The 27,786-nt window shown below is 42.3% G+C and overlaps 1 protein-coding gene across 7 annotated transcripts in view; it reads left to right on the forward strand.

Annotated features, from left to right (window-relative positions):
- Slc41a2 (solute carrier family 41 member 2) overlaps nt 1–27,786 on the forward strand; it is a 120,764-nt gene that overhangs the window by 59,870 nt on the left and 33,108 nt on the right. For all 7 annotated transcript variants that reach the window (XR_013045801.1, XM_076554541.1, XM_076554538.1 and 4 more), the window contains exons 7-8: nt 2,248–2,395; nt 4,504–4,583. Coding sequence is in view for 6 of the 7 variants with exons in the window: in XM_076554541.1 (XP_076410656.1) it covers nt 2,248–2,395; nt 4,504–4,583 (228 nt within the window). In the remaining variant the exon portion in view is untranslated. The remainder of the gene's footprint in view (nt 1–2,247; nt 2,396–4,503; nt 4,584–27,786) is intronic.

Genomic DNA, 27,786 nt, shown 5'->3' on the forward strand with positions numbered 1-27,786 from the left:
GTAATTGGTAGAGCGCTAACAAAGATTGTATATATTATATAAATATTTACTTTAAAAATTGTCATCTTTTACATTTAAAAATTGTATTTTGTTATGTGTTTTGCCTGTATGTATGGAAAAATTTCCAGGGATTGGAAGTGTTGATGTGTCTGGTCAAAGTGGGGTGTGAGAAAGTCACAGCATGGAGATTAGAGGATCCTCACTGAGTGGGACTCTGGAAGGGAGGATGTCTTTACTCAGGATACTAAGCCACATAAACAATGAACACACAGAATTGGAATTGATTGCCTACTCCTAAAATTAGCACCAAACTATGACTTAAAAAAAAATTATGCATTTGAGAACCCTCAAGTCATTAAAACTTGAGGTAAAATTTGACATAGAGTTGAATAGGAGGACTGAGGACCCCATGTGTGTGAAGTGCCCATGGGGGCTAGAAGAGGGAGTCAGACCCCTTAGAAATGGTTCAGATTGGTGTGAGCTGCTATGTGGATGATGGGAATTAAACTTAGGTCCTCCGGAAGAGCAGTCAGTGCTCTTAACCACTGAGCCATCTCTCCAGCCTTTTTATTTTTCTTTTTAAAAACCTCTTCATGTGTGTGTCTGTGTCTATGTCTATGGGCAGGAGAGTATGTGTGTAGGTATGTGTGTGTGCACCAAGTGCTCATGTGGAAGTCAGTGGATAGCTTTCAGGAGTCCATTCTTTCCTCCCAGTCGGTTCAAGATCAAATTCAGGTATCGGGCTTGGCTGCAAGTACTTCTTGCCGGGCTACTTTTGCTTGCTTTTGTGTTGTTCTTTGTGGTCTAGGTTGGCCTTGAACTTGTGATTGTTGTGTGCACCACCACACCAAGCAATTCACCTTATTTATACATTTAATTCATTAGACTTGTAAAAGTGACTTTAGGTACCTGAAAAAAATTGTGAGAAAAGTGATCTAGAGTAAGATATCTCAGAGATTTTCATGCAATCAAATATTCCAAACTTAAATTTTTGGTGGCTGCTGGGCACCGTGAGCACAGTGCTGTTCAGTGTCCTGTTGTGCTGTTCCCATATCCAGTGTTGGACTTTATTAATGTGGGCTGTTAACTGTGGCTTATGTTGAGCTCTGTGAGGCCTGATTCAAAGTTATGTTGGGAAGTGTAGAACAGACCTTGTCCCAAGGCCAGGGTGCTCCTACTCAGAAGGGCCTTTGGGGTCTCTGCTGATTGCTCTCAGTGTTCCAAGGGGCCTCTTCTCTGCCGAGTGGACTTTTCATGATTAATCTCTGCAGACTGGAGGGCTGCCGGGCTGTTCTCCTCTGGCTGTCCATGCAAACAGAGTTCACGCTGTGCACACTTGCTTACCATTCACTTCCCAAGCGCTCCCCTGCTGTGTCCTGTGAATTCATGCCCCAGTCTCACTCTCTGGGCCTTTAGCAAGAAAGCTGAGGCAACTTGAGAATTCATTTCTCCCCTTGTCTCTGATCTTGCAGGGTCTTTTGTCTGGTGTTAGAAGATAGTGCACACACACACACACACACACACACACACACACACACACACGCACACACACACACCCCTTTCAGTCATTTCTGAGAGCTCATGTAAAACTTTGTTTAGAAATGGGATGAATAGCCTGTTGTGGTGGCGCGCACTGATAGGATTTGCTGAAGGAGGCAGAGGCAGGAGGATCTTGAGTTCAGAAATGGGATGAATCAAGTCTGTGAAATGCTGTGCAGCCAAGCCTGCTGTCAGTAAGGAGGTGGGAAATAGAGGCCAGATAAACAGTGGGGACCCAGACATATGCCACAGAGAAGGAAGGCGAAGTCTTGGCAACCGTTGGGGGTGGGGGGGCGGGCGGGGAGCAACTCTCCTGTTGCCTGTCCATCCTGGTGTCCTTGCTTGTCTTGTGTGGGCTGTGTTGTTGTCTCACCGTAAATGTCTGGGAAATTCATGTTTTTCTTTCACTTACATTATTTGATATTTTGAAAGAATATCTTACTGTGTAGTACAGGCTGGCCCAGAGTATGCAATGTAGCACAGGCTGTCCTTAAACTTGTGTTTCCCAGCTGCAGCCTCCTGATTGCTAGGGGAATGGGCCACCATACTTGGCATCAAATTTTGTTTACAGTTCTAAATTTGGGTATATAGAAAATGTAAGACACTTAATATGATTGATAATAAATCTGATAAAAATGTTTCTTTTGACAGTTTAGATTTTATATTGGAAAGAAGAGGGGTTGAAATGTCTCTTTTTCTTCATTCTAGAGACATATTATTACATTTCGCCATTAGTTTGTGCCTTTTTCTTGGCCCTGACACCTATCTGGATTATAATAGCTGCCAAACACCCAGCCACCAGGACAGTGCTCCACTCGGGCTGGGAGCCCGTCATAACAGCCATGGTCATAAGCAGGTGAGTGTCGGGGCTGGGGAGGGAGAGGAGTGATCATGTTCTGTGTAGGATGTGCGTACTAAACTAGTTTTTGGATTAACCGTGAGGCATCAGTTAGCTGAATCCTAATAGGGTTGCAAAATGGAATATTAGCGACCCAGAATAACGCTGCTACATTTCTGTTGCTATGGAAAGATGTTCGGTCCACAGTTGATGAAAAAGAGTGATCTGGGAAGAGTGGGGATGTCCTGTGAAATGTGGTGAACTAAGAGTCTTGTGCGATATTTGGATTTGGATAGTACGAAGATCAAAATCCAGCATGGGAGACCCTGAAGAGGAGGTAGAGGATAACAGCTGTGCCTCTGTTCTTGAGACCAGCTTTCCAGAGCGTAGGAGGACAGTGAGCATAAGGAGAGCTGTCTCTAAGAATTAGAAAAACAACTTTGTGGAATTGATTGATGGTGACTTCGTGGGTTTGATGTATCGAGAAGGGCTCACCGTCGATTGGTGGATATAGAGAGAAGGCATTTGTGAAAGCTGTGAGATGCATCCTCATCTACTGTAGAAGTCACTAAATACAGTTCTAAAACTAAAAATAAGAAATAGTGTTTATGCATGCTACTTAGAAACAGAAGCTACAGTGGAAACTAACTCCTAGTGCACAGAGGGTCTGGGAATGGGGCTGAGAACTACTGTCGGATGATGCCAAAGCCTTTGGTCAGCTGTTTGGACTGCCAATTCTATGACTGCATGTGGATCATTTTGCTGCAGGTAGATTGCATTTCCTGGAAGATTTAGGCAACAGGTTTCTAAACTGTTGGGACTGGCAGTGTCTTACAGTGAATAAACCACAGACTGAAGGTAAACAGTTAATAAAGGATTGAATAAGCCTCCAAGTTCCACTGAGATACTGAAAGTGTATGGCTTGCCATGTTTTTATAGTAAACACTGTCTCATTTCCCAGAATTCTCAAGCTCAGCTCGTTCTGTTGCTACAGCTCTCTGGTAATACAATTGCAATCCATCTAGTTTTAGCACAGCAGACACCACGCCTGTAATGCCTGCTTAGTTTAAAGATGAAAAGACACCGATTTACAACTAGTCTGTAAGTTGGAAGAGTAATGGATGACATGATGAAAAAAATGATCTGATCCCAGCACTCAGGGGGCAGAGGCAGGTGGATTTCTAGGGGGCTAAGGGTAGCCTGGTCTACTAGCAAGCTCCAAGCCATCCAAGGTTATTATATAGTGAGACATTATCTCAAACAAAATAAAACAAAAAATACTATGTGCAGAAGAATATGAAGAGATCATTAGTCCCATTGTTTTAAGTCCTTAAAATAGTTAACAATGCCTTATAGGTCCTTCTTGATAGTTTAGTGCAGTTAACATATGTATAATCTGGGAATTGTGACACATGCCTATAATCCCAGCACTTGGTAGGCTGAGGCAGGAGGATTGCTATAAATAGTTCAGGGATGTCTTGGGCTATATATCAAGACCCTGTTCCCCAAAGGGGAGGCAAAGATAAATCAAACAAACAAACAAACAAACAAAAACTAATGCACACACACATTTTATCTGATGGTTATGGTATTTATTGTTTATTTAGTGTGTATAGTCTGTGTGTGTGCTGGTATGTGCCCAGGTATGCAACTGTGGAGGCCAGAGGTCAGCACCAGGTTCAGAGTGTCATCTTCTGTTGTACCCTGTTTTTGTTTTCTATCTTAGTCTTTGAGGTGGGTATTCACTGAACCTGGAGATCCCTGATTGGCTGCTCGGCATGGCTAGTCAGCCCCCGAGATCCTTTTGTGTTCGCCTCCCACTGCAGAGATGACAGGGTCCCCTGCCCACACTCTTTGTTTTATGTGGGTGTTGGGCTCTAAACTCAAGGCTTTGTGCTTAAATAGGTAGTTCCCCACCCACTGAACACCTCTCCTGCCCCCAGGGCCATGTGTTGTTTCCAGCTTTTTACTGTTAACATTGGTTTCTACTTGGAATATTCTTCTTTTTGCCTCATTTTTATGTTGCATAAAGATTGTACTATACAAAGTGGGGGTGTTAGAATGTCAGAACTACTTGAGATTCTTTTCCATTCTTCTCCCCTAATATGTGGTTTTCTTTCTCTCAGCATTGGGGGCCTTATTCTGGACACCACTGTATCTGACCCAAACTTGGTTGGGATTGTTGTTTACACGCCAGTTATCAACGGTAAGACTTGACGGTACTGCCTCATGATGATGTCACTGTTAGGGGCCCTTGTGTCTTCCTGCTCCATCCATTTCTTCCTTCAAACTCAAGATGTAGCTCAGAGCGGACATTCTCTTCCCCGGTCTCAGTACATAAAACACTTCTGGAAAAGAGCTGTTGCTCAATCATTTTTTGTTACATGTTTTTTTGACAGGCATACCTAACTTTTAAGGTTAATGTGACAAAATGCAGTATTTGGGTTCTGAGTTTTCCGTTCCCTTTTTAACTTACCTACTATTCTTACATTTGCTTTTGCTGGTTATCTTAGAAGAAGCAGAATTAGCCATATATGGCTATTCCTTAAATTCATTCCATTCACCAAGAGCTGCACCTCTGCTAACATCTGCAAGCCATGATCCACCATTTTCTTATCTATAAAATGGAAACTATCATCTTTGTATTAAATATGTATAGCATATACATTTAAGAATCATGTTAAAATACTATTATTTTGTATGAATTATACCTAACAAGACAATTTAATCCATCTCTACTGGTGATCATTAAGTTGGACTTTAGTATAGCCTAGATCGACATAATTTAAAAAGTAATTCTACATTGGCATACTATATATTTAGAATATATTATTTTTCTTATTTTAAGAATTCACTTTCTGTGGCCGGTCATGGTGGCACACACCTTTAATTCCAGCACTCAGGAGGCAGAGGCAGATGGATCTCTGTGAGTTCAAGGCCAACCTGGGCTACAAATCGAGTTTCAGGACAGCCAAGACTGTTACAGAGAAACCCTGTCTCAAAAAAACCACACACACAAAAAAAGAATTAACTTTCTATATTTACATAAAAATTTACACAATGACATGTTCTGCAGAAGTCTAATTTTAGATCTAAAATTTCTGCTGAACATTGTAATTTTTGTCTACCTTTAGAATGTCAATGACATTTCCCTATGAATCTCTCTCCTAGCTGTCTGGTGCCACCATCTGCCTCCTGTCATCCATCCTTGAAATCCTGGGACCATCTGATTCTGCCTGGCTCTCCTCTTTGACTTGAACATTAGCAAACCTTGTCCATTGTTCCCCTCCCCCCATGACTTGCTTGTTCATTTGTGTATACAATGGCGTGTCTCTCCATTGCAGTCTGAGGTTGTCACACTGAGGCCATCCATCTGAAAAATGAAGTAACCTTTCTGAGTTATTGCTTGCTCAGTGTAAATGTCACCAGTGTGAGACCTGATATTCGCAAGGAGAAAAGACCAAGTCCATGATTGTCCAACTTACACAAGCTGTATGTTGGGATGCACCCAGACCTGGCCAGCCAGCTGCCTCCCTAGTCTGGATTTGAGAGAGCAGCCCCTGCTGGCCTCTAGAAGTCCCTCTTGTGGGAGAGATAAGCCGTTTGTTTACAGGGTGAGAGGGTTGGCAACTGGGTTATACATTGTTAGAAGGATACAGTGAGGCAGGAAGGAACAGAGGCAAGGGTGTACATCAAATGAACAGGGTTGCAAGCAGTTTTCACCAGAAACAGGAGCTCACTGTTTAGACAAGCAAGTCATGGGGCGGGGGGGGCAATGGACAAGGCTTGCTAATGTTCAAGTCAAAGAGGAGAGCCAGGCAGAATCAGATGGTCCCAGGATTTCAAGGATGGATGACAGGAGGCAGATGGTGGCACCAGACAGCTGGGAGAGAGATTCATAGGGAAAAGTCGTTGACATTCTAAAAGTAGACAAAAATTACAATGTTAATTACAAGTAGAAACCCAGGATACATAGGGACTCATCCCTTAGCTAGGACTTAACCCAGGACACACAGGGACTCATCCCTTAGCTAGGACTTAACCCAGGACACACAGGGACTTCTTTTTAACTGTCTTAGCTGCAGGTATATTTTCTGTTTGGTCTCCATTGACCTGCAAGGCATCTGTTGCTGTTTTGGTGTCACATTGCTCTTCCATAAGCATTGTTTGTGTCCTGTCAATCAGAAGATGACTTTCTCAATGGGTCACATCAAATCTGAATCCCAGTGTCTTTCAGAACCCTTGGTACACTGTTGGACTCAGTGATCCCATTGGAGGCCCCAAACGATTGCCTAGATTCTTGTACTGTCCTAACAGAGACTCCAGCCCTCACCACACAATAGCTGCCTTTCCTTCCACCTCTTCCTACTCTCTCTGTCTTTAGCTTTAAGTGTTATCAGATTGACCTGTATTGAATAACTACGGGGAACTGAAGTGGAAATTACCCGTTATTGGCAAGACTTCTGAGACTTTCTGTTGCTTCACCTTTACAAGGACCTGATTTAGAGCATCATGACAGGCTCTCCTTGGAGGTCTGTGCTGTTAAGTCCTTTTCTGTATGCCCACAGATGCCACAATGTACTCATCTTAGATTAAATTCCACCTTTTGGAAGCAATGGTAGAGAAGATTCCATACTCTCAAATGGGTACAGTTCTCAGAACTGAATTGCATTTAAAACAATTTTATTAGATTTCTTCATTTTATTATATGTGTGAGTGTTTTTGCTGGCATGTAAGTCCGTGCACCACATGTGTGCTTGGTGCCCACAGAGGTCAGAACTGGAGTTACAGATGGTTGTGAGCCACCAAGTAGGTGCTGGAAATTGAAACTGGTTCTCCTCACAAGTGCTCTTTACCACTGAATAATTTATAAATGTGCAAGGGATGTGCTGCTTCTCCTCCCCTTCTCTTCATAATCTAATATTTATTATGTATCTATATAAGTGTCAAGTAACTGTAAGTCTTTAATGCATGTTATACATAAACTAATCCTCATGTAAGTAATTAGTCCACGATTAAATATCTAGTGAATGATGGTGAGTCAAAACCTCAAAGCCAGATCTGCCTAATTCCCAAACCTGCAGTTTTCTTTCTCTCAAAACATACAGCTACTATTTTATCTGATACACACATGCATGTGTTTAAAGCAAAGCTCATCTGTGTTGATGTGACTGAGAGATCATTAAATGTTTACATGCCTCAGAATGAGTAGCATTTTAAAAATCATTGGTCACACTGGCTCTGTAAGACATTAGTGAGTACAATTTGAGAAGTGAATTCCGTGGTCAATTGAGTTTAGTAAAACAAAGTTAACAGAATTCTTGACGACAGGATATCGTAAGCCATTATTGGGCTAACGTCTTCCATGCTACTTTTCAGTACTTCTCCTGCAAGTATTGGAGTGTCTGGATCTAGCCTTTTTCCTACCCAAGACCATGCGTGATGAGCCACTGAACTAGGCATTATATAATATTTATTTACTTATTTACTTACTTATTAGGGAACTGGAGGCTGAGCCCAGGGCCAGGCATGTGCTCTAGGTAGACACTCTGTCTCTGAGATTTAGCCTCAACCCATAGTCTGTTTTCTTTTTAAATATTTTATTAATTCTTTGAGAATGTCACACAATTTTGATCATATCCAATTCCCACTCCCTAACTACTCCCAGATCCCCCCCCCCATTCCTACCTCCCAACCTTTATATCCTTTTGTTTCCTTTTTAATAATATATCACCTCTAATTTGTGTTAGGGTGTGGGGCATCCACTGGAACATCGTCAGTTTACACTGTCTTAGTTAGGGTTTCTATTGCTGTGAAGAGACACTATGACCACAGCAACTCTTATTAAGGAAAACATATACTTGGGTGGCTTACAGTTCAGAGATTCAGTCCATCATCATCATGGTGTGACATGGTGGTTTACAGGCAGACATGGTGCCGGAGATGGAGCTGAGGATTCCTACATCTGGACTTGCAGGCAACAGGAAGTGATCTGTATTACTGAGCATGGCTTGAGCATATATAAGAACTCAAAGCCAGCCTCCACAGTGACACACTTCCTCCAACAAGGCCATACTTACTCTTAACAAAGACACACTTCCTAATAGTGTCATGCCCTTTGGGGGCCATTTTCTTTCAAACCACTACCCACACCCTTAAAGAAAACTGACTTTACCTACTCCAGAAGTCGTTACTGTCCATAACTCCTCAGTTAGGGGCAGAGGCTTATGAACCCCTCCCCACTCTATGCAAGAATGTTGACTGGGAGCTAGGTTGTGGTGGCACACACCTTTAATCCCAGCACTTGGCAGGCAGAGGCAGGCGGATCTCTATGAGTTCAAGGCCAGCCTGGTCTACGAAGCAAGTTCCAGGACAGTCAGAGTTGTTACACAGAGAACCAAAACCAACCAACCAAACAAACAAACAATGTTGACTGGGGTGTGTAGCTTGTTCAGGCGGCACAGCTCCTGTGAGTTCCCGAGTGCAGCCGTCTGTCATGTGCAGAACACACTGTTTTGGTCTGCTCCCCCAGACCTTTGATCTTGCAATCTTCCTGCCCACGCATCCAAAGTGGGTCCTAAGCCTTGGGGAAAGGATGTGCTATGGATGTCCCACTTGTGGCCGAGTATTCCACTGACATTTGTCCTCTGTACTTTGACTAGTTGTCAGTTTGTCTGGAGGCCCTGCTAATCTGCGGGTAGAGAGATGCAAACGTAACGAGAGGGCAACTCCATCTTTTGTCCTTTTAGCATAATAAAGTGAAGGGTTCACTCCTGGGGCCTGTCCACTCCCAGACATGGATTCTTGCAAGATTGATAGTACCAGGCATGTGTCTCTTCCTGTGGACTGGTCCTCAAATCCAAGCAGAAGGCGGTTGGTCACTCATGGCATCTGTGTCACATGGGCACATCTTGTTTATGCCAGTCTTTATTGCAGTTCACAAATTCCTAGCGGGATAAGATGGTTGACAACTTTGTGTATAGGATCAGAGACTTGTATCAATATACCCTTTTGTCTTCTGTCATACTTTCCTTTGTTTAAGCCCTGTAGTACATTTTTATTACTTATGCTTTAAATAGTTTTAAAAATATTAAGCATAATGAAAATGGTATTTTCTATGTTTTCTTATCAGATTGGCATTTCCAGTTCTTTCCTTTGTATACATGCCTACTTCCATCTGAATGGCATGTATTCTCCATCTGCTTGAAGAAGTATTTCTTATAGGAGAAAACACAGGTTTTAGACACAGTCTCGCCCAGTGTATTCCTCTTTCCAGTCTCTCTCTTCTGTGTTCATCTTTAACAGTGCCTGTTTGAACATCTTTTACCTGTATAGAGCAAACCCTGACTTTCTTGATCTCCTTGCAGCCTGGGTACCATTCCATCAACTCTGTCTCCATCCATTCCTTTAGTGTTTCTTCTATCCCCTGGGCCTTCCTCCCTTCTGCTTCCTTCCTACACATGTGCTAAACCTTTAGCAATCACCTCTCCCTTCTGGAGTTCTGATCTCTGCCGATCATCACGGCGTCTCTCCAAGTGCAGTCCTGTCCTTCAATTTGCTGCCTTGTTTTTATCCCTTTCACTGGACGTCACAGCTTTTCTTAGGCTGCCTGCTGACCTGATTTCTCTGTCCATGGCATGTTTTCAGTCTCCATCCTCAGCTGTTTGAGGTTTCCTGCTCTCCCAATCCCCATGTCAGCCTCTGAACCTTCTTTCTTGTGTCTCCTGCTTTCTGCCTTCTGTTGAAGTGTGTATATTCTTCAGAACCGTGTTCACGATCATCCCCAGTGCTCTCTCTTCGTCTTTTTTATGAAGGACATTGTCCAGTCCCCAGGCTGGCAATACTGCCAGGGAGTGTGTAAGAAACACAGACCCTTGAGACTGGCTTGGGAGCTCTGGGATGGAACCCCTCATTGACTCAGAACTTACAAGTCTCTCTTGTCACATGGTTTTAGCACTTCAGTCATGACTTACATGTTCATTTCCAGATTCGTACTTTTTTTTTCCAGACATAGTCTTAATTTGTAGCTGAGGCTGGCTTTAAACTTGTCATCCTTCTGTCTTAGACTGCCAAGAACTGGGATTGCAGACTTAAGCCTCCATGCCTGGCTCAGATCCCTACTGTGAGTTGGTATTTCCACATGGAAGACCCAAAGCTCCTAAGGAGCTCCTAAGCTCTCTTTATGTCCTTCCTTCATCTGTTAAGTGGTGTGTTTATCTACCAGTATTCCAACCAGGGCAGCTTCAGTCCAATCAGATATGGTTGCTCCCACCCACTAGCTTTGTGCTACTGTTGCTCCAGCTCACTTTGCAGGCACGTCACCATTGTAGATTGAAGGGCTGGAGGCCAGGGTGGTGTTCACCTTTCTCTTCTGGTGGTGCTTAGAGTACCTTCCAGTACCAGGAACAGTAGTCAGTAGGGGTAATGGCTCTAGGCAGGTGCCAACATTGACTTTTGTTCAGTGAGTTGTGTTGGGTTGTCTTCAGCAACAGGGCCCTACTGTCAGTTTGTAGAGAGCAACCAATAGCCTTGGCAATAGCCTGGATTGTTTGGGGGTTCCCATGGGGCCCCTTTGGCCAACAACTCGATTAGATGTAACCCATTTCCTGCACTGGAAGCTTCATGTGGTGATGAGAGATGTCCAGTTGAGTCTCAGTCTCCCTGTTATTTGATTATTCCATTTAGACCGCCTTGGTATATGTATATATTTTAGGAGGCCTCCACTGTATTAGGTTTCCATCTGACCCCTCAAATGGCCCTTAGTTTTAGCTGTCTCTCCCTGTACTGCCCCCTTCCTCCCCTTCTTCCTCCCCTCCTTCCTCCCTCTTCCCATTTGATGCTCCCATTCCAGTTTGCCCATCCCTAATTTATATAGTTTATGTCCCCTTTCTAGGGTGATCCAACCCTCCCCTCTAGTTCCTTACTCTAAACCTAATTTCTGTTTATATAGATTGTAGCCTGCTTATTGAAACTTAACAGCTAACATCCACATATAAGTGAATATGTACCATATTTGTCTTCTTGGGTCTGGGTTACCTCACTTGATAATTTTTTCTAGCTTCATCCACTTATCTATGAATTTCATGATTTTTTTAAAGCTGAGTAATGTTTTGTTGCATAAATGTACCACATTTTGTTTATCCATTTATCTTTTGACAGACATCTAGTCTGTTTCTAATTTTTGGCTATTATGAATGGAGCAGCAGTGAACATGAACCAGTGTCTCTGTAGTAGAATGTAGAGTCCTTTGAATCTATGCCCAAGAGTGAATAGCTGGATCTTGAGGTAGATTAATTCCCAGATTCCTGAAGAACTGCCAAACTAATTTCCGCAGTGGCTGTACCAGTTTGTAGTCCCACCAGCAGTGGAGGAGTGTTCCCCTTGCTCCACGTCCTCACCAGTTTGCAGTCCCACCAGCAGTGGAGGAGTGTCCCCCTTGTTCCACGTCCTCGCCAGTTTGCAGTCCCACCAGCAGTGGAGGAGTGTCCCCCTTGTTCCACGTCCTCACCAGCATGAGCTGTCACTTGTTTTGTTCATCTTGGCCATTATGGCTGGTGTAAGATGAAGTCTCAAAAGTAGTTTTGATTTGCATTTCCCTGATGATTAAGTATGTTAAATATTTCCTTAAATGCTTCTCAGCCACTTGAGAATACTCTTGTTTAGAACTGTACCCCATTGTTTAAATGTGTTGTTTCCTTGATGTCCAGTTTTTTGAGTTCTTTATATATTTTTAGATATTAGCCCTCTATTAAATGTGTGGCCAGCAAAAATATTTTCCCATTCTGTAGCCTGTCACTTTGTCCAAATGATGGTGGCTTTTACCATACAGAAGCTTTTCAGTTTCACGAGGTCCCATTTTTTAGTTGTTGTTCTTAGTGTCTGTGTTATCAGTGTCCTATTCAGAAAGTATTTTCCTGTGGCAATGAGTTCAAGACTAATTCCCATTTTCTCTTTGATGGATTCAGTGTATCTGGGCTTATGTTGAGGTCTTTGAGCCATCTAAAGTTGAGTTTTGTGCAAAGTAATGAGTATGGATTTTTTTTTTTTTGCATTCTTCTACATGTAGCCATCCAGTTTGATCAGTACCATTTGTTGAAGATACTTTCTTTTTTCTAGTGTTTATTTCTGGCTTCTTTATAAAAGAATGAGGTGTCCATAGATGTGTAAATTTATGTCTGGGTCTTCAGTTTGGATCCATTGATCAACATGTCTGTCTTCATGCCAATACCATACTGTTTTTATGACTATAGATCTATAGTAGAATTTGAGGTACCTCCAGCAGTTCTTTTATTTCTGATATCTTCTTCAATTTCTTTTTTTTAACGTCTTAAAGTTTTTATCATATAGGTCTTTCACTTGCTTTATTAGAGTTACTCCAAGAGATTTCATATTTTTTGAGACTATTGTGAAGGGTGTTGTTTCACTAATTTCTTTCTCAGTCTGTTTGTCACTTGTATATAGGAGGGTGAGTTAATTTTATATCCAGCTACTTTGCTGACAGTGATTATTGTCTGTAGGGTTTCCCTGGTAGAATTTTTAAGGTCATATATATATATTATCATGTCATCTGCAAATAAGGATACTTTGACTTTTCCCCTTCCTATGTGTATCCCTTTGATCTCCTTCAGTTGTCTTATTGCTCTAGCTAAGACTTCAGGTACTATATTGTATAGGTATGGAGAGAGTGGACAGCCTTGTCTTATTCCTGATTTTAGTGGAATTGCTCTGAGTTTCTCTCCATATAGGTTGATGTTGGCTATGGACTTGCTGTATATTGCTTTTATTTTGTTGATGTATGTCCCTTATATCCTTAGTCTCTTCAGGATGTTTATCATGAAGGGGCATTACATTTTATCAAGGGCCTTTTCTGCATTTAGTGAGATGATCATGTGCTTTTTATCTTTCAGCCTATTTATATGGTAATTGCGTTTATCAATTTTACCTATGTTGAACCATCCCTGCATTTCTGGGATAAAGCCTACTTAATCATGGTTCATGGTCTTTCAGATGTGTTCTTGTATTTGGTTTGCAAGTATTTTACTGAGATTTTTTTTTTCATCTTTATTCCCAAAGGTAACTGGTCTGCAATTCTCTTTCTTTGTTGGATCTTTATGTGGTTTAGGTATCAGGATAACTGTGGTCTCATAAAAAAAATTGTGTAATGTTCATTCTGTTTGTTTCTATTTTGTGGAATAATTTAAGGAGCATTAATTCTTTGGAAGTCTGGTAGAATTTTGTGCTAAAACTATCTTGCCTTGGCCTTTTTTTTTTTTTTTGGGTTGAAAGACTAAATTGCTGCTTCTATTTCACTAGGGGTTATAGGTCATTTAAATTGCTTATTTGATATTGATTTAAGTTGGTAGGTGGTGTATATCAAGGAAAGTATCTATTTCTTTTAGATTTTCCAATTTGGTGGAACATAGGTTTTTAAAGTATATCCTCGTGATTCTCTGGATTTCCTTGGTAGCTGTTGTTATGTCCCCCTTTCTATCTTTAATTTTGTTAGTATGGATCCCTCACTCTCTTTCTGCCTTTTAGTTAATATGGGTAAGGATTTGTCAATCTTTGTTTTTCTTTTTTCTTTTTAAGATTTTAATTTGTTATGTATACAGTGCTCTGTCTGCATGTATGACTGCACGCCAGAAGAGGGCACCAGATCTCATTACAGGTGGTTGTGAGCCACCATGTGGGTGCTGGGAATTGAACTCAGGACCTCTGGAAGAGCAGTCAGTGCTCTTAACCAATGAGCCATCTCTCCAGCCCTGGATTTGTCAATCTTACTGATTTTTTCCAAAGAACCAACTATTTGTTTCATTGATTCTTTGTATTGTTTTTGTTGTTTGTTTCTCTTTTACTGATTTCAGCCCTGAGTTTGACTATTTCTTGCCAGCTATTCCTTTTGGGTGTCATTTCTTCTTTTTGATCTAGAGCTTTCAGGGGTGTTGTTAAGTTACTAATATGAGATCTCTCCAATTTTTTTATATAGGCACTTAGTGCTATGAACTTGCCTCTTATAATAACTGCCTTTGCTGTGTCTCATAAGTGTGGGTATGTTGTATTTTCATTTTCATTCCATTTTTAAAAGTTTTATATTTCTTCTTAATTTCTCTCAACCTGTTTTTTATTTTGTGATGAGTTGTTACAGTTTCAATGAGTTTGTAAGCCTTCTGTTGTTTCTGATATTGTTGATAGCCAGCTAAAATCCATGATGGCCAGATAGAATGGATGGTATCATTTCATTTTCTTGTATTTGTTGAGACTTGCTTTATGCTCAAATATGTGGTCAGTTTTGGAGAAAGTTCCATGGTGTACAGAGAAGAAGGTAGGCATATTCTTTTGTGCTTGGGTAAAATGTTTTGTAAATATCTATTAGGTCTATTAGGTGTGTGACATCATTTAGCTTCAGCATTTCTGTTGAATTGTTGTCTGGATGACCTGTCTGCTGGTGACAGTAGGGCACTGAAGTCACCCCCATCACTGAGTGAGGGTCAGTATGTGATTTAAGTTCTTTTATGAACTTAGGTGCCTTGTGTTTGGTACATAGATGTTTAGAATTACAATATCTTCTTGGTGGATTTTTTTCCTTTGACAAATATATAGTGTCCTTTCTACCTCTTTGGATTAGTTTTGGTTTGAAGTCTATTTTGTCAGATACTAAAATGGATAAAATTGGTTGTTTCTTGGGTCCATTTGCTTGGAATATCTTTTTTCATCCTTTTACACTGGGATGATGTCTATCCTTGATGTTAAGGTATGTTTCATGGAGGCAGCAGAAGATGGATCCTGTTTTTGTATCCAGTCTGTTAGTTTATGTCTTTTTACTAGGGAATCAAGACCCTTGTTGTTGAGAATGGTCAGTGAACAGTGTTTATTGTTCATTGATATGAACAATATCTTATTGTTATCTTATTGTTGTATGGGCCTCCTTCTCTTGATTTGGGGCTCTGAGATTATTCCTTGTGTTTTCTTGGGTGTGGTTAATCTCTTTTATGTTGAAGTTTTCCCTCTAGTGCCTTCTGTAGAGATTGATTTATAGATAGATATTACTTAAATTTGTTTTTATTATGGAATGTTTTTCTTTTTCCATCTATAGTAATTGAAAGTTTTGCTGGGTATAGTAGTCTGGACTGGTGTCTGTGGTCTCTTAGAGTTTGCAGAGCATATGTCCAGGCACTTCTGGCTTTAGAGTCTCCATTGAAAAATCAGGCCTTATTCTAATAGGTCTGCCTTTAAATGTTACTTAGTCTTGTTCCCTTGCAGCTTTGAATATTCTTTCTTTGTCCTTTATGTTTAGTGTTTTGATGATTATGTGCTGAGGGGACTTTGTTTTCTTGTCCATTCTGTTTCTGTGTTCTGTAAGCTTCTTGTACTTTGATAGTTAGAGAAATTTCCTTCTATGATTGTTGTTGAAAATATTTTCCGTGCCTGGGTTTCGTCTTCTTCTGTTCCTTCATATTATTCTTAAATTTGGTCTTTTCATAGTGTTCCAGATTTCCTGCATCTTTTATGCCTGGATTTTTTTAAATTCAACGTTTTCCTTAACTGAGATATCTGTCTTCTATCTTGCCTCAATCCTGAGATTCTCTCTTCTCTCTCTTGTGTTTTATTGCTGAGGCTTTCCCTCTGAGCTTCCTATTGGACTTCCTAAATTTTTCTATTCCAATTTTACCTCAGTTTTGGCTTTCCTTAGAGATTCTATTTCTACTTCCATATCTTAAACTATTTTTGTTTCACTTTTTGTTTGCATTTTCACAGACTTCACTAATGTATTTTTTCCGATCCTCTTTAAGGTCCTTGAGCAGATCCATAATGGCTATTTTAAGTCCTTGTCTTTGGGCTTCATTCAGCTATATGATTGTAATTCTTGGTGTTGATATCTGGCCTTGTCTTTTTGACATGGGGTTTCAGTTGCCCTTTTTGGATCTTAGGATCATGTGGTAGCTTGGATGAGTCCCTGCCAGGTGTGGCTACTGGGGGACCTGGCTAGAACTTGTTTCTAGGTATTGGGGAGCTGACAGGAAGATATGGTGATAGGCTAGAAGGGCTGAGGGCTGAGAGGGTCCACAGAAAGGAAGAAAGCTAGGTCTGCCGTGAGGATCTGTGGAGACCCCAGGGAGTGGAGGAAGAGAAGGAAGGTGGGCCCTTGCAGGAGTTCTGCTACAGGGCTGGGCACGAGACTTGGAATTGGAGGATGGGAAGGAGCGTGGGATCACCTACCTGATTCCCTAGCTGGCATGGCCAGCTGGTTTCCAGGGAGAGAGTGCTTCAGCTCTTAGTGTCTGAGACAAAGGAATGAGGTAAGGAAGGAAGGCTGTAGAAGATCTTAGTACCTAGGGATGGGGGCAGAGAAGAAGGAGAGGCCACAGCAGGTAGTCCGCTACAGAGCTGGGGATGGGACTGTGGAATTGGAATTGGAGGATGGGAAGGAGCATGGGATCACCTCCTTGATTCTCTGGCTGCCATGGCCAGTGGGTTTCCAGGGAGAAGCTGCCTCAGGTGTTGGCAGGTGAGACAAGAGGATGGGATGAGGAAGGAGGCTGTAGGAGAAGCATACTTTGCCTTTTTTATCCCTGCATTTGGTCATTATTTTTCCTGAGTAGATCTCCATAAATTATTTCTCTGGTCCTTCACTCATTCATTTTATCTTGCTGTTTATTTGCTATCAGAAATAATCTTGGCTGGTGGGATGGCTCAGTGGAGTTAAGACACATGCCACCAAGACTGAGTGTAATCCCCAGGATCCGCATGGTGGAAAGAGAGAACCGATGCCTGCAGTTGTCCTGACTGTTCCAGGCATGCCATGGCATGCAGCTGTCACACACGCACACACAAACTAAATATAATAATAATAATAATAATAATAATAATAATAAATAGTTATCTTCCTAACAAACCAGATTGTGCCCATTGCTCAAAGATCAAGTTCTCTTTCTGTTTCCTGGAGAACAAGGTATCAGTTATTTAGTCCAACACGCTGGGCCCTGTCTGCCCTAAACTCCGCCTCCCAGGTCACCCCACCTCCCTGCCACACTGAAGTCGCCCATGCTGAGTCGCTTGCTCTTTCTCAGCCCAGCACACTACTTTGAACACTGTGCTTTGGCACCTGCTCACCTTCTCCATGGTGTGTCTACAGCCACTGCCCATCATCCAGACCCAACCGCAGCGGCGCACCTGCAAGGTGCATGCTCAGAGTTGTTTCTCCCTCCCTGTGCCCCCCTGCCGCGCTTTGAGCAGTTACATTGCAGCTCCTGTTTATTCTGAATGATGACTTCTGTTTTCTGTGACTGAATGATGCCCACAGTGCTAAGGTTTGACAGTTGTTGACTGAATAAACGTGTGAGTTAAGGAGTAAATTTCATTTTTGCTGCAAACTACGTGTCGCTGAATCAGAGGAAATTATCATGCTAAATAACACAACTTAGATCATAAACAAAGTCATAGGCGTTAGAAGGAACTGTTAAGGTACATTTAAGGAGGCAAAAGTAGGAAAATGGTTCCTTCCACTTATATTAAGGTTTTAGCAATGATAGCAACATTTATTTCTTTTCTTAATAAGTTCTCCTGTTTATAAGTAGAAACATTGGCTTAATATTAATTTCTCAGCTCTTCTGTGTGTTCTGCTCCCCAAACTCTTTATGTAGGAATATTTAGGCAAAGCATCTTTAGATGTTAAATGAGAAAGTTAAAGACTCAGGAGTGAATTATTTGCAGGCAGAAGAAAGAGTTGAGGGCCCGTGCCATGGCTCAGTGGGGAGGGGTGCTTGCCACCAAGCCCGACGACCTGAGTTCAATGCCCCAACCCACAGAGTGAAGAAGAGAACCGACTCCCACAGCTGTCCCCTGACCTCCACTGTGCACACATGCACACACAAGTAAGTAAACAGAAGCGAAGAGAGCAGAAAGAGTTGAGCTATGTGTCCATCCTTGGAAGAAAGGGAGCAGCCGTTTACTTGGTGATGAAGAAGTCATTTAGGAGTACAGCGTGGTTAGAGCAGGCTAAGTTAATGAAGGCAGAGTCTTGTGGTGGAGTGTTATGAACAAAGTGAATGAGAGCGTGGCTGAATCCTGGGGATGCGCTACATGGCATTATTTCCTTCAGTAAAGTCCACAAGCATGAAAAACTAAGCCATGTGCTGTTTGGGAATACACAGCTTGAGAAAAATGGGAAATGCAGAAGTATGGCAAACAGGGAGGCGGTGGTGACAGGGAAAGGGGGAGGAGGCAGAGACGCTGCAGGTGGAGACTAGGACATAGTTTAGTGTGGAAGTCTTTGTAGTCCACATTTGCTGATAAGTGGAATTTTTGGTTTCTTGGTGGGGGGCAGTTGAGACAATATTTCTCTATGACTGTTCTGGAACTTGCTTTGTAGACCAGGCTTGACTCGAACTCACAGAGATCCGCCTGCCTCTGCTTCCCTATAGGTGTGGTTTTATTTATTAAATATTAGAGTATTTAAAACTTTGGAAGCAGCACCTGTAGGTTTTTTTGTTGTGTTGTGTTTTGTTTTGTTTTTGTTTTTTCGAGACAGGGTTCCTCTGTGTAGTTTTGGTGCCTGTCGTGGATCTCGCTCTGTAGACCAGGTTGGTCTCGAACTCACAGAGATCCCCCTGTCTCTGCCTCCCAAGTGCTGGGATTAAAGGCGTGCGCCATCACTGCCCAGCTGATTTTTTTTTAAGATTTATTCATTTATTATGTATAGTGTTCTGCCTGCATATACACCAGTATGCCAGAAGAGGGCACCAGATCTCATTACAAATGGTTGTGAACCACCATTTGGTTGCTGGGAACTGAACTCGGGATCTCTGGAAGAGCAGCCAGTGCTCTTAACCACCGAGCCATCTTTCCAGCTCCTGTAGATTTTTTTAATTATTAAATTGTTGACAGTGGAAAGAGGATTAGGATACAAGTCTGAAAGAGGACCTTTATCTGAGATGAGCAGTGTTAGACAAGTAGGCAGAGGAATGATGGAGGCCAGATTGTGTGAGGGGCGGGAATAAGGAGTGGAGGCCGTGAGAGTAAATCCGTTCCAGGAGCCTTGGAAAGACAGGCCAGCCATACCTTACTAGAGCAAGCGAGGAAGGATCCCCGAAGAGAGTCTGGTGGAAACAGGGATAGGAGACAGGGAGGGGGATTAAGAAGAAGGGGCTCACAGCCGACAGCCTCACTTGTCCCAAGTCAAGTAGACAGATTTCCCCAGGACAGTGTTTCTCAGCCTTTTTCATGGCTGACATCCTGGGCAGAAGGAACCACTCTGAGGACTTAAGGGGTTGTCTCAGCTACCTGGTTTTGTTTGTTTGTTTGTTTTTGGTTTTTCGAGACAGGGTTTCTCTGTAGCTTTGGAGCCTGTCCTGGACTAGCTCTGTAGATCAGGCTGTCCTCGAACTCACAGAGATCTGCCTGCCTCTGCCTCCCGAATGCTGGGATTAAAGGCGTGTGCCACCACCGCCCAGCTAAGCTACCTGTTTTTATACACACTGGCTGGGAAGGTCTAACTAGGGCAATGTCTTTTAAGCTGGTTTGTTTTTTCCATTTTCACTTTCTGAAGGAGCATTTAAAATAATTTCCCCTAAAAATGGCTATATAAATAAACATGTATCGTTTTATATCCATTATATACATATTGCATAGTATAAAGTTATACATATGCATATTTATCACATGGTTATATTATGCATATGTATAGAGAATATATATATACTTTATACATTAAAGGAATACAGTATTTCTCCCCTACTCTTGAACCTATTTCTGCCCTCATTAGAAAACGCATGAGCTAGGGTGGAAAATACAGAGAGACCTTGTCAGTTATTAGCCAGCTTATGCACAGTATTCATAACTTATAAGTTATAGCTTATAACTATTCATAAGGAAATAGTAAATAAAGTGGGTGGGGAGGGGGGGTTCAATGTCCCTGCCCTTATCCAGGTGAGAGGAGCTTTGCCTGCGCTTGAAATACATGAAAATGGGGGACATGTCTCTTCATCCCATGCATCTCTTGAAACCGAAGACTACCGCATCTGAGCACTGATGGGAGTCCTGCTTGGAGGGTGATCTTCGGGGTGTGGAGGGACTGAGATACACGGTACACACGGAAGGTGCTGGGTCACTTGTCGGGCAGATTAGGGGCATAGTTTGATTTTTAAGGAAATGAACTTTTATATTGAGTTCCATTGAAAATGTACAAAAAAATTCTTGATAGAATCTGAAATAAAATCTATGATTGAGTGTGAAACATTTACTGGAAACATAAAGAGTTTCAAAGGAGTCCCTAGATGAACCTGCTGATAATCTCTTCTTAGGATCGGTGTTTTTACTATTAATGAGCTTATTGTGGTTTAATATGCCTAAAATGAGGTCTTGTGGACACCGAGAAGTCTCGCTCTTTAGTATATTGACAGGCTGTTTCTACTGACGTTTTTTAATTTATCCAAAGCTATCTTTAGATGCTTTCTGCCATCTCTAATAATGTGGTTAGTGTCTGTAGTACTTAAATAATTCAAAAGCTGTGTTAATAACAAGATCTTAAAAGCAATAGTGTATAAAACAGTATCAAGAAAGCATTCTTTGACATCAAAGAAAGCTATTCCAAGGTAATAATTTTGCGGTAATTAAAAAATATGCCCAGCGACCCTGACAGGATCCTGGAAGGCTCCACTCACTGTCTCTTCACTAATAGCATTGTATCCCCTTCCTCTGGAGAAGCAGCGTTAGCGAGGAAGGCTTTGAGATGACTGTTAGCACACATACAGTACATACCAGGGAAGTGATAAACGGTGCTTCTGTAGAGTCCCACCGAGGCATCTGGGCTTTCAGTGAGAGTCACAAGTGGTCATTAATAGCTCAGTCTCAGGAAAATCACAGCTATGGTAGATCGGCTCAAGCTTAATAGTGCATGCTATCTATGTCTGCACTGAAGCATTCCATGTCTAATAAAACACCAGATGGAACATTACCCCGAGAGAGTCCCCAGCGTGAAGAGGAGGAAAAACAAACCGCAGTGTATGCATTCTGTGGAAGTAGCTGCTGTTGAAAAATGTTCTCTGCAGACTTTGGCTGTTTATCAACTACATTCTTACTGTTAGATTCTGCTGCATTTTGAGAGGCCATGAGCAGAAGTCCATGGATGATCACAAGGCCCCATTTTAGTCAGTTTCTTCCTTTCTGAGTCCCCAGAATCTCTGCAGAAGCGCTTCAGTTCTGTAGGACAAATGCTCCCCTCTTTCAGTGGGATGCTGGGATGCTTAATTCACTATGAGAATGAGTTACTGGCCCTGTGTATGTTGTGTTAGCACCTGTACAGTTCATGTTAGTTATGGGCTCTCGTTGTTGAGTGTCAGAAGTGAGCTTTGACTGGAAAGCCCCGGATGTAAGAGCATAGCTATCATAGTCATTGAACAGGGGCTGGGACTAGCGCTCAGTGGGTGCCACAGCGAAGACCTGCATTTGACTTGCCCTGGAACCCATGTAAAAGCTGGGCGCCATAGCGTGTACCTGGAGCGGTACCTGTTTTCTTGGCTAGCCTAGGGCACACAGTTACAACAAGGACAAGAAAGAGACCCCTTCTCAAACACCTAACGTTCTTCTTTGGCCTCCACATCTCCACATGTCCATTGAGGCACACTGTATACACACACACACACACACACACACACACACACACACACACACACGACAAACTCAGCAAACAAGCAGAAGCAGAAGTCATTTTAAGTTGACTGGGCATGTTGGTGCACGCCGTTGGTCCCAGCACTTGGAAGGCAGAGGCAGATGGATCTCTGAGTTTGAGACCACTCTCAAAATTATTCCAGGCCAGCCAGAAGTATACAGTAAGACTGTCTCTGTCTTAGGTAGGGTTTCTGTTGCTGTGATGAAACACCATGACCAAGGCAACTTGGGGAGGAAAGGGTTTATTTCAGCTTACACTTCCAGATCACACTCCATCACTGAGGGAAGTCAGGGCAGTGACCTGGAGGCAAGAGCTGATGCAGAGGCCATGGAGGGGAGCCGCTTACTGGCTTGCTCACCATGGTTTGCTCAGCCTGCTTTCTTATAGAACCCAGGACCACCAGCCCAGGGATGACACCGCTCACATGGGCTGGGCCCTCCCCCGTTGATCATTAGTTGAGAAAATGCTCTACAGGCGTGTCTGTAGCCCGATCTTATGGAGGCATTTTCTTCATTGTGTTCTTCTCAGATGACTTTAGCTCATGTTGGCATAAGACTATCCAGAAAAGAAAAAAAAAAAAAAAGACTATCCAGCACAGTATCTAAAACTAAAACAAGACATCAAATGGATCTAAAAGCAGTACGGTTCCTCCTTGCTAGCTTCTGACTGATGAATTCTACATCATGCTAAGAGAAGGACCTGCAATAGGTGACGCCATGAGTCAGGAACACACTGCTTATGTAAATTGCTTATTATTGCTGTTAATTACCATGTATCACTGTGTTCATAATTGTGTTGAATGTCTCCAGTGTGTACATTATTTATTTCAATGTCTTTATACAGATTGTCCTTATTTTCACATTAGAAAAGGAAGTGTCAGAGGGATTCCTGTCACTGAAGTGGTGACAGTGTCGGGCTGTGTTCAGGCCCTTGAGCTGGAGCTGGGGTAGAAATCTGCAGGCAACAGAGCTCTGCTTTCATGTGCCTTTGGTGACTGCCTGGACATGTGGCCTTTAAACATAATTTTAAAGAAATGTGTTTCCTTTGAAGAGTGCCCAGAACACTGTGTATAAAAACATATTTTTAATATTTTATGATAAACTGAATTAATTAATTTGTTTTTTATTTAGTTTTGTTGCGGTGGTGTGTGTGCGGTATGTAGTGTGTGTGGTATGTGTAGTGTGTGTGGTGCATGTGTGTGTGGTGTATATGGTGTATGTGATTTGTGTGGTGTATGTGGTATGTATGGTATGTGTGTTGTATGGTTATGTGTGTGGTATGTGTATGGTGTATGTGTGTGTGTTGTGTGGTTGTGTGTGTGTGGTATGTATGTGTTGTGTGAGTGTGTGTGTATGGTGTACATGTGTGTGTGTGGTGTGGTTGTGTGTGTGTATGTGTGTGGTATGGTAGTGTACACCTGGAATTACAGTACTGGAGAGGCTAAGGCAAGAGAATTTTGAGTTTGGCTACATAGCAAGGTCCTGTCTCAGACTAAGACAATCAACACAGTGATTTAAAATGTAGCTCAGAGGGGCTGGAGAGATGGCCCAGTGGTTCAGGGCTCGTACAGTCCTTGCCCAGTTCAATTCCTAGCACAATGTCAGGCTCCAGGGGCTCCGGCACCTCCAATTCCCCTGTGTTCCTGCACTCACATGCAAATAATGCTCCATACACATATAATCAAAAATAAAATAAAATTTAAAAACAGAAAGAAAAGGTCATTTAGGACTGGTGAAATTTGCTTTTAGTGAAATTTGTTACTGGCTAAATGACATATGAAAATGAAATTATGAAGCTAAATTTAGTTTAAAATCAAGCCATAGTTTTAGTTTTTAAAAATATAACAAATTGCTTTATTTTTAGTCCAGTAACAGTAACAACAAATTAGCTTCTCTGCTGGAAAATGGCAAATTCATGCTTTTTTGTTATTGTTTTTCTATTTATGTTTTTTCTAATTATTTAATTATTATTAAAATAATTAAATTCTCATTTCCACAATAAATTAGCTTTATTAGAATGTGTTGAATACCAAAATTTCACTAGCTGTCAGACATATAGTCACTCAACTTGTATTTATTTTTAGTTTTTAAGACAATCATCTTTTTTGTATTGTTTGTTTGAGACAGGGTTTCTCTGTGCAGCCCTGGCTGTTCTAGATCTCACTCTGTAGACGAGGCTGGCCTTGAACTCACAGAGCTCCGCCTGCCTCTGCCTCCTGAGTGCTGGGATTAAAGGCATGCATGGCCACATCTGCTCCAAACTTGTAATTGTGAATGTAATCTTATATATTCCCAGGCCCACTGCTTAGCTTTGGAAGCTGCCAATATTAGCTTTCTCCATGCTAAGTTACCAGTTGCTGGTTCCTTCAAGTCATCTCCTTAGTTGTCCAGAAAAGAATCCATCTTCAGCAGCAACCACATAACCCTGTCAGAGAAAGCAAGCAGCCTCACTGGGCTGGAACACTGGGATTCATAGTGGGTGTGTATCCTGGTTCCTTTTCTACTGCTGTGACTAAGGCATGTACCATGAACAAGGCAACTTATAAAAGACAGCATTTAACTGGGGACTGGCTTACAGTCTCAGAGGGAGAGTCTATGACCATCATTCAAACATTGATCCTATGAGGAGCCATTCTCCTTCAGACCACCATAGTGACAGTCCACAGAAGAGGACTTCATCAAAGCTGCTGGCTCTTCACACCCGGTTCAGACATCCTCTTGGAATGTTACTTACTCTTTGCATCCAAAAAGTCTCCCTCTCTAATAGTCGCACATTGCAGAATGACATTCTGGCCAATGAGTGACCTCCTATATGATGATAGTATTAGTTTGTACAGCAGCCTTAGTCTATGTAGCTGTTCACTCCGTTATGTAAGAAGAAATCTAACAATGAGTTCAACAGAGTATATAACCCCATCATTAATCGATTCAGGTGGAGTCCTGGTGAATTCATGTTATCATTTCCAATTCTAGCGCTAGAACTAAATAGACAGCTCTTAAAAGATGTACACATGGCCAGCAACATCAGTCAGAGATATACAAATTAAAACCATGGTGACCCAGGATGTCACTCCAGTAAGAAATGGCTGTTGTCAGAGAGACAAAAGAAAAATAGTGACGAGGCTGTGGGAAGAACCTTGTATTCTGTTAGTGTGAAGTGATGTACTGTAGTTACTAAGGAAAACAATATAAAGGGTCCTCAAAGAGTTAAAATAACCACATGATACTACAGTCCCGCTGCTGGGTACATTTCCAAAGGAAATGAAATCAATATGTCAGAGACATTTGCACTTCCCTGTTTATTGAAACACTTTTCACAAGAGCTAAGGCATGGAAGCAATTTAAGCACGTCAGTGGATGAATGGATAAAGAGAATGTGTTACAAACGAACAGTGGGGTGCTCTTCAGGGTTAGAAGAGAATACAGTCTGGTCACTGGTGACAACATGAATGAAATGAGATTATTACTGAATGAAGCAAGCTAAACCCAGAGAGACAGGTCCTGTGGGATGCCAGTCAGGAGACTCTGGGAAAGTTAACTTCCTAGAATCTGGCTGTAGACTAGTGGTCATCAGGAGCCGGAAGAACAGCAGTGGGAATGGGGAATGCACTGGTCCACAGGAAGGCTCTAAGTCCCTGCTGGAGTGGGAACCCTGCAGTGCCCTTGTACACGGAGATGATTACAAGTAACATGTATTTCAAACGCTAGGAAAAATCGTTTTTAATGCTTATCATTTTTCTTTTTTTGGTTTTTTGAGACAGGGTTTCTCTGTGTAGCTTTGGAGCCTGTTCTGGAACTCACTTTGTAGACCAGGCTGGCCTTGAACTCATAGAGATCTGCCTGGCTCTGCCTCCTGAGAGGGATTTAAGGTGTATACCACCACCGTCTGGCCAAAAAAAACACTTTTTTTTTTTTTTTTTTAAAAAGAGAAGCTTTCCAGTTCTTTTTATTTCATATTTCTTTCTGAAATCATTCTACCAGTTGGTACATATAAGACAGCCTTTTTTCTTCTTCTTCTTTTTTTTTTTTAAGTATGGAGGAGTAAAATTGCTAGGCTGTAGGGCAGGGCATGCACATCACCTTTATTACATAGTTCCAGAGTGTTTGCCTAGGGATTCTAACAAATTTAGATGGTGTGTGTGTGTGTGTGTGTGTGTGTGTGTGTGTGTTGGGGATCTGAGGTCCTCTGCTCTCACTGAGTACTCTATCACTGAGCTGCACCCCCATACCAAATTTACATACCTGAGAGTTTTGTGTCAGAATGTTGGGCCCCATGTATTATCATCAGTTTCTGTGCCCAGAGTTAATCTTTTCCTGCCTGTCCTGCTGGGTGAGAAGCACTTACATTGCTTCTGTTCTGTTTTTCTTTGATGCCTGATGAGATTGGGTCTCTGCTGTTTATTGTCGTTTTCAGCTAAATTCGTACGTGTGTGTGAACGTGTGTGTGTGTGTGTGTGTGTGTGTGTGTGTGTGTGTGTGTGTGTGAATGTGTGTGTATATGTGTGTGTGGTGTGTGTGTGTGTGTGTGTGTGTGTGTGTGTGTGTGTGTGTGTGTGTGTGCAGAGGCCACAGGAGAAGGTCAGGCGTCCTGCTCCATCACTCTCTACCTTTCCCCTTGTGATGGGGTTCCTTACTGAACCTGGAGCTCTGCAGGTGGCCAGCAAGCCCCAGGGAACCTCCTGTCACCAATTTCCCACAGAACTTGGATTAAAGGGCATATGCCCAGTGTTTACACAGATGCCGGGTTTAGAACTCAGGTCCTCAAGTTTGTGTGGCAAGCTCTCTTATCCACTAAGCCCTCTCTCCAGCCCCTGGACTAGCTTCTTTGGTGAGCTATCTGCTAAGTTCCTTGTCCATTTTTCTGTTGACAGTTACACGTGTTGCAGGTTCTCTCCACTCTGTGGTTTGTTCTCCCCCTTTGCCTAAAGTGTTTTCTGGTGAGCTAAAGTTTTAAATTTTATAAACTCTTCCTTCATGTTTTCAGTTTTGTTAAAAAAGAATTTCCACATGTATTAGTATTCTCCAGAGAGTGGAAGTGGGAAGGGATGGGGAGAGAGTGAGAGGAAGAGAGGGAAGAAAATAAGAGACCGAGAGAGATGCTAATTTACTAGAGTGTAGTTGGACTTTCTTTGGACCACCAGCTCCCAAATAATGACACAGAGACTTCTTACTAAGTAGGAAAGCTCAGCCTTAGCTCAGGCTTGTTTCCAACTAGCTCTTAAAACTTAAATTAACCTGTTTATATTAGTCTACATTCTACCACATGGCTTGTTATCTCTCCTCATTACTGTATGTCCGACTTGCTCCATGCCTCAGATTCCTCCCAGAGTTCCCCTCTCTCTCCCTGGAAATTGGAGTCCTGCCTATCATCTCCTGCCTAGCCATTGGCCATTCAGCTCTTTGTTAAACCAATCAGAAGGTGCCTTAGCAGAGACACATCTTCATAGTGTACAAAAAGATTATCTTACGAACTAGAGGAACTGGCCCGTGCAATTATGGAGGCTGAGAAGCCCGTCAAGAGGGCAGTTCCAGTGAGCCCCAGACCCAGGGAAGCTAGCGTGCATAGCTGTCGGTGTGAGGCAAAAGGCTTCAGAACCCAGGGGCCCTTGTTGCAAGAGTTCTTCTGACAGGAGGGCACCCCAGCTCCAAGAGAAGCTTTTCCTTCTGTCCAGATGCCAGACAATTGGATGGACTCCACTCAATAAAAGTAGTTCTTCCCCCTCGACCTTCCAACTCAGGTGCTC

The sequence above is a fragment of the Peromyscus maniculatus genome, chromosome 18 (genome assembly GCF_049852395.1).
Source record: "Peromyscus maniculatus bairdii isolate BWxNUB_F1_BW_parent chromosome 18, HU_Pman_BW_mat_3.1, whole genome shotgun sequence".
Lineage (NCBI taxonomy): Eukaryota > Metazoa > Chordata > Mammalia > Rodentia > Cricetidae > Peromyscus > Peromyscus maniculatus.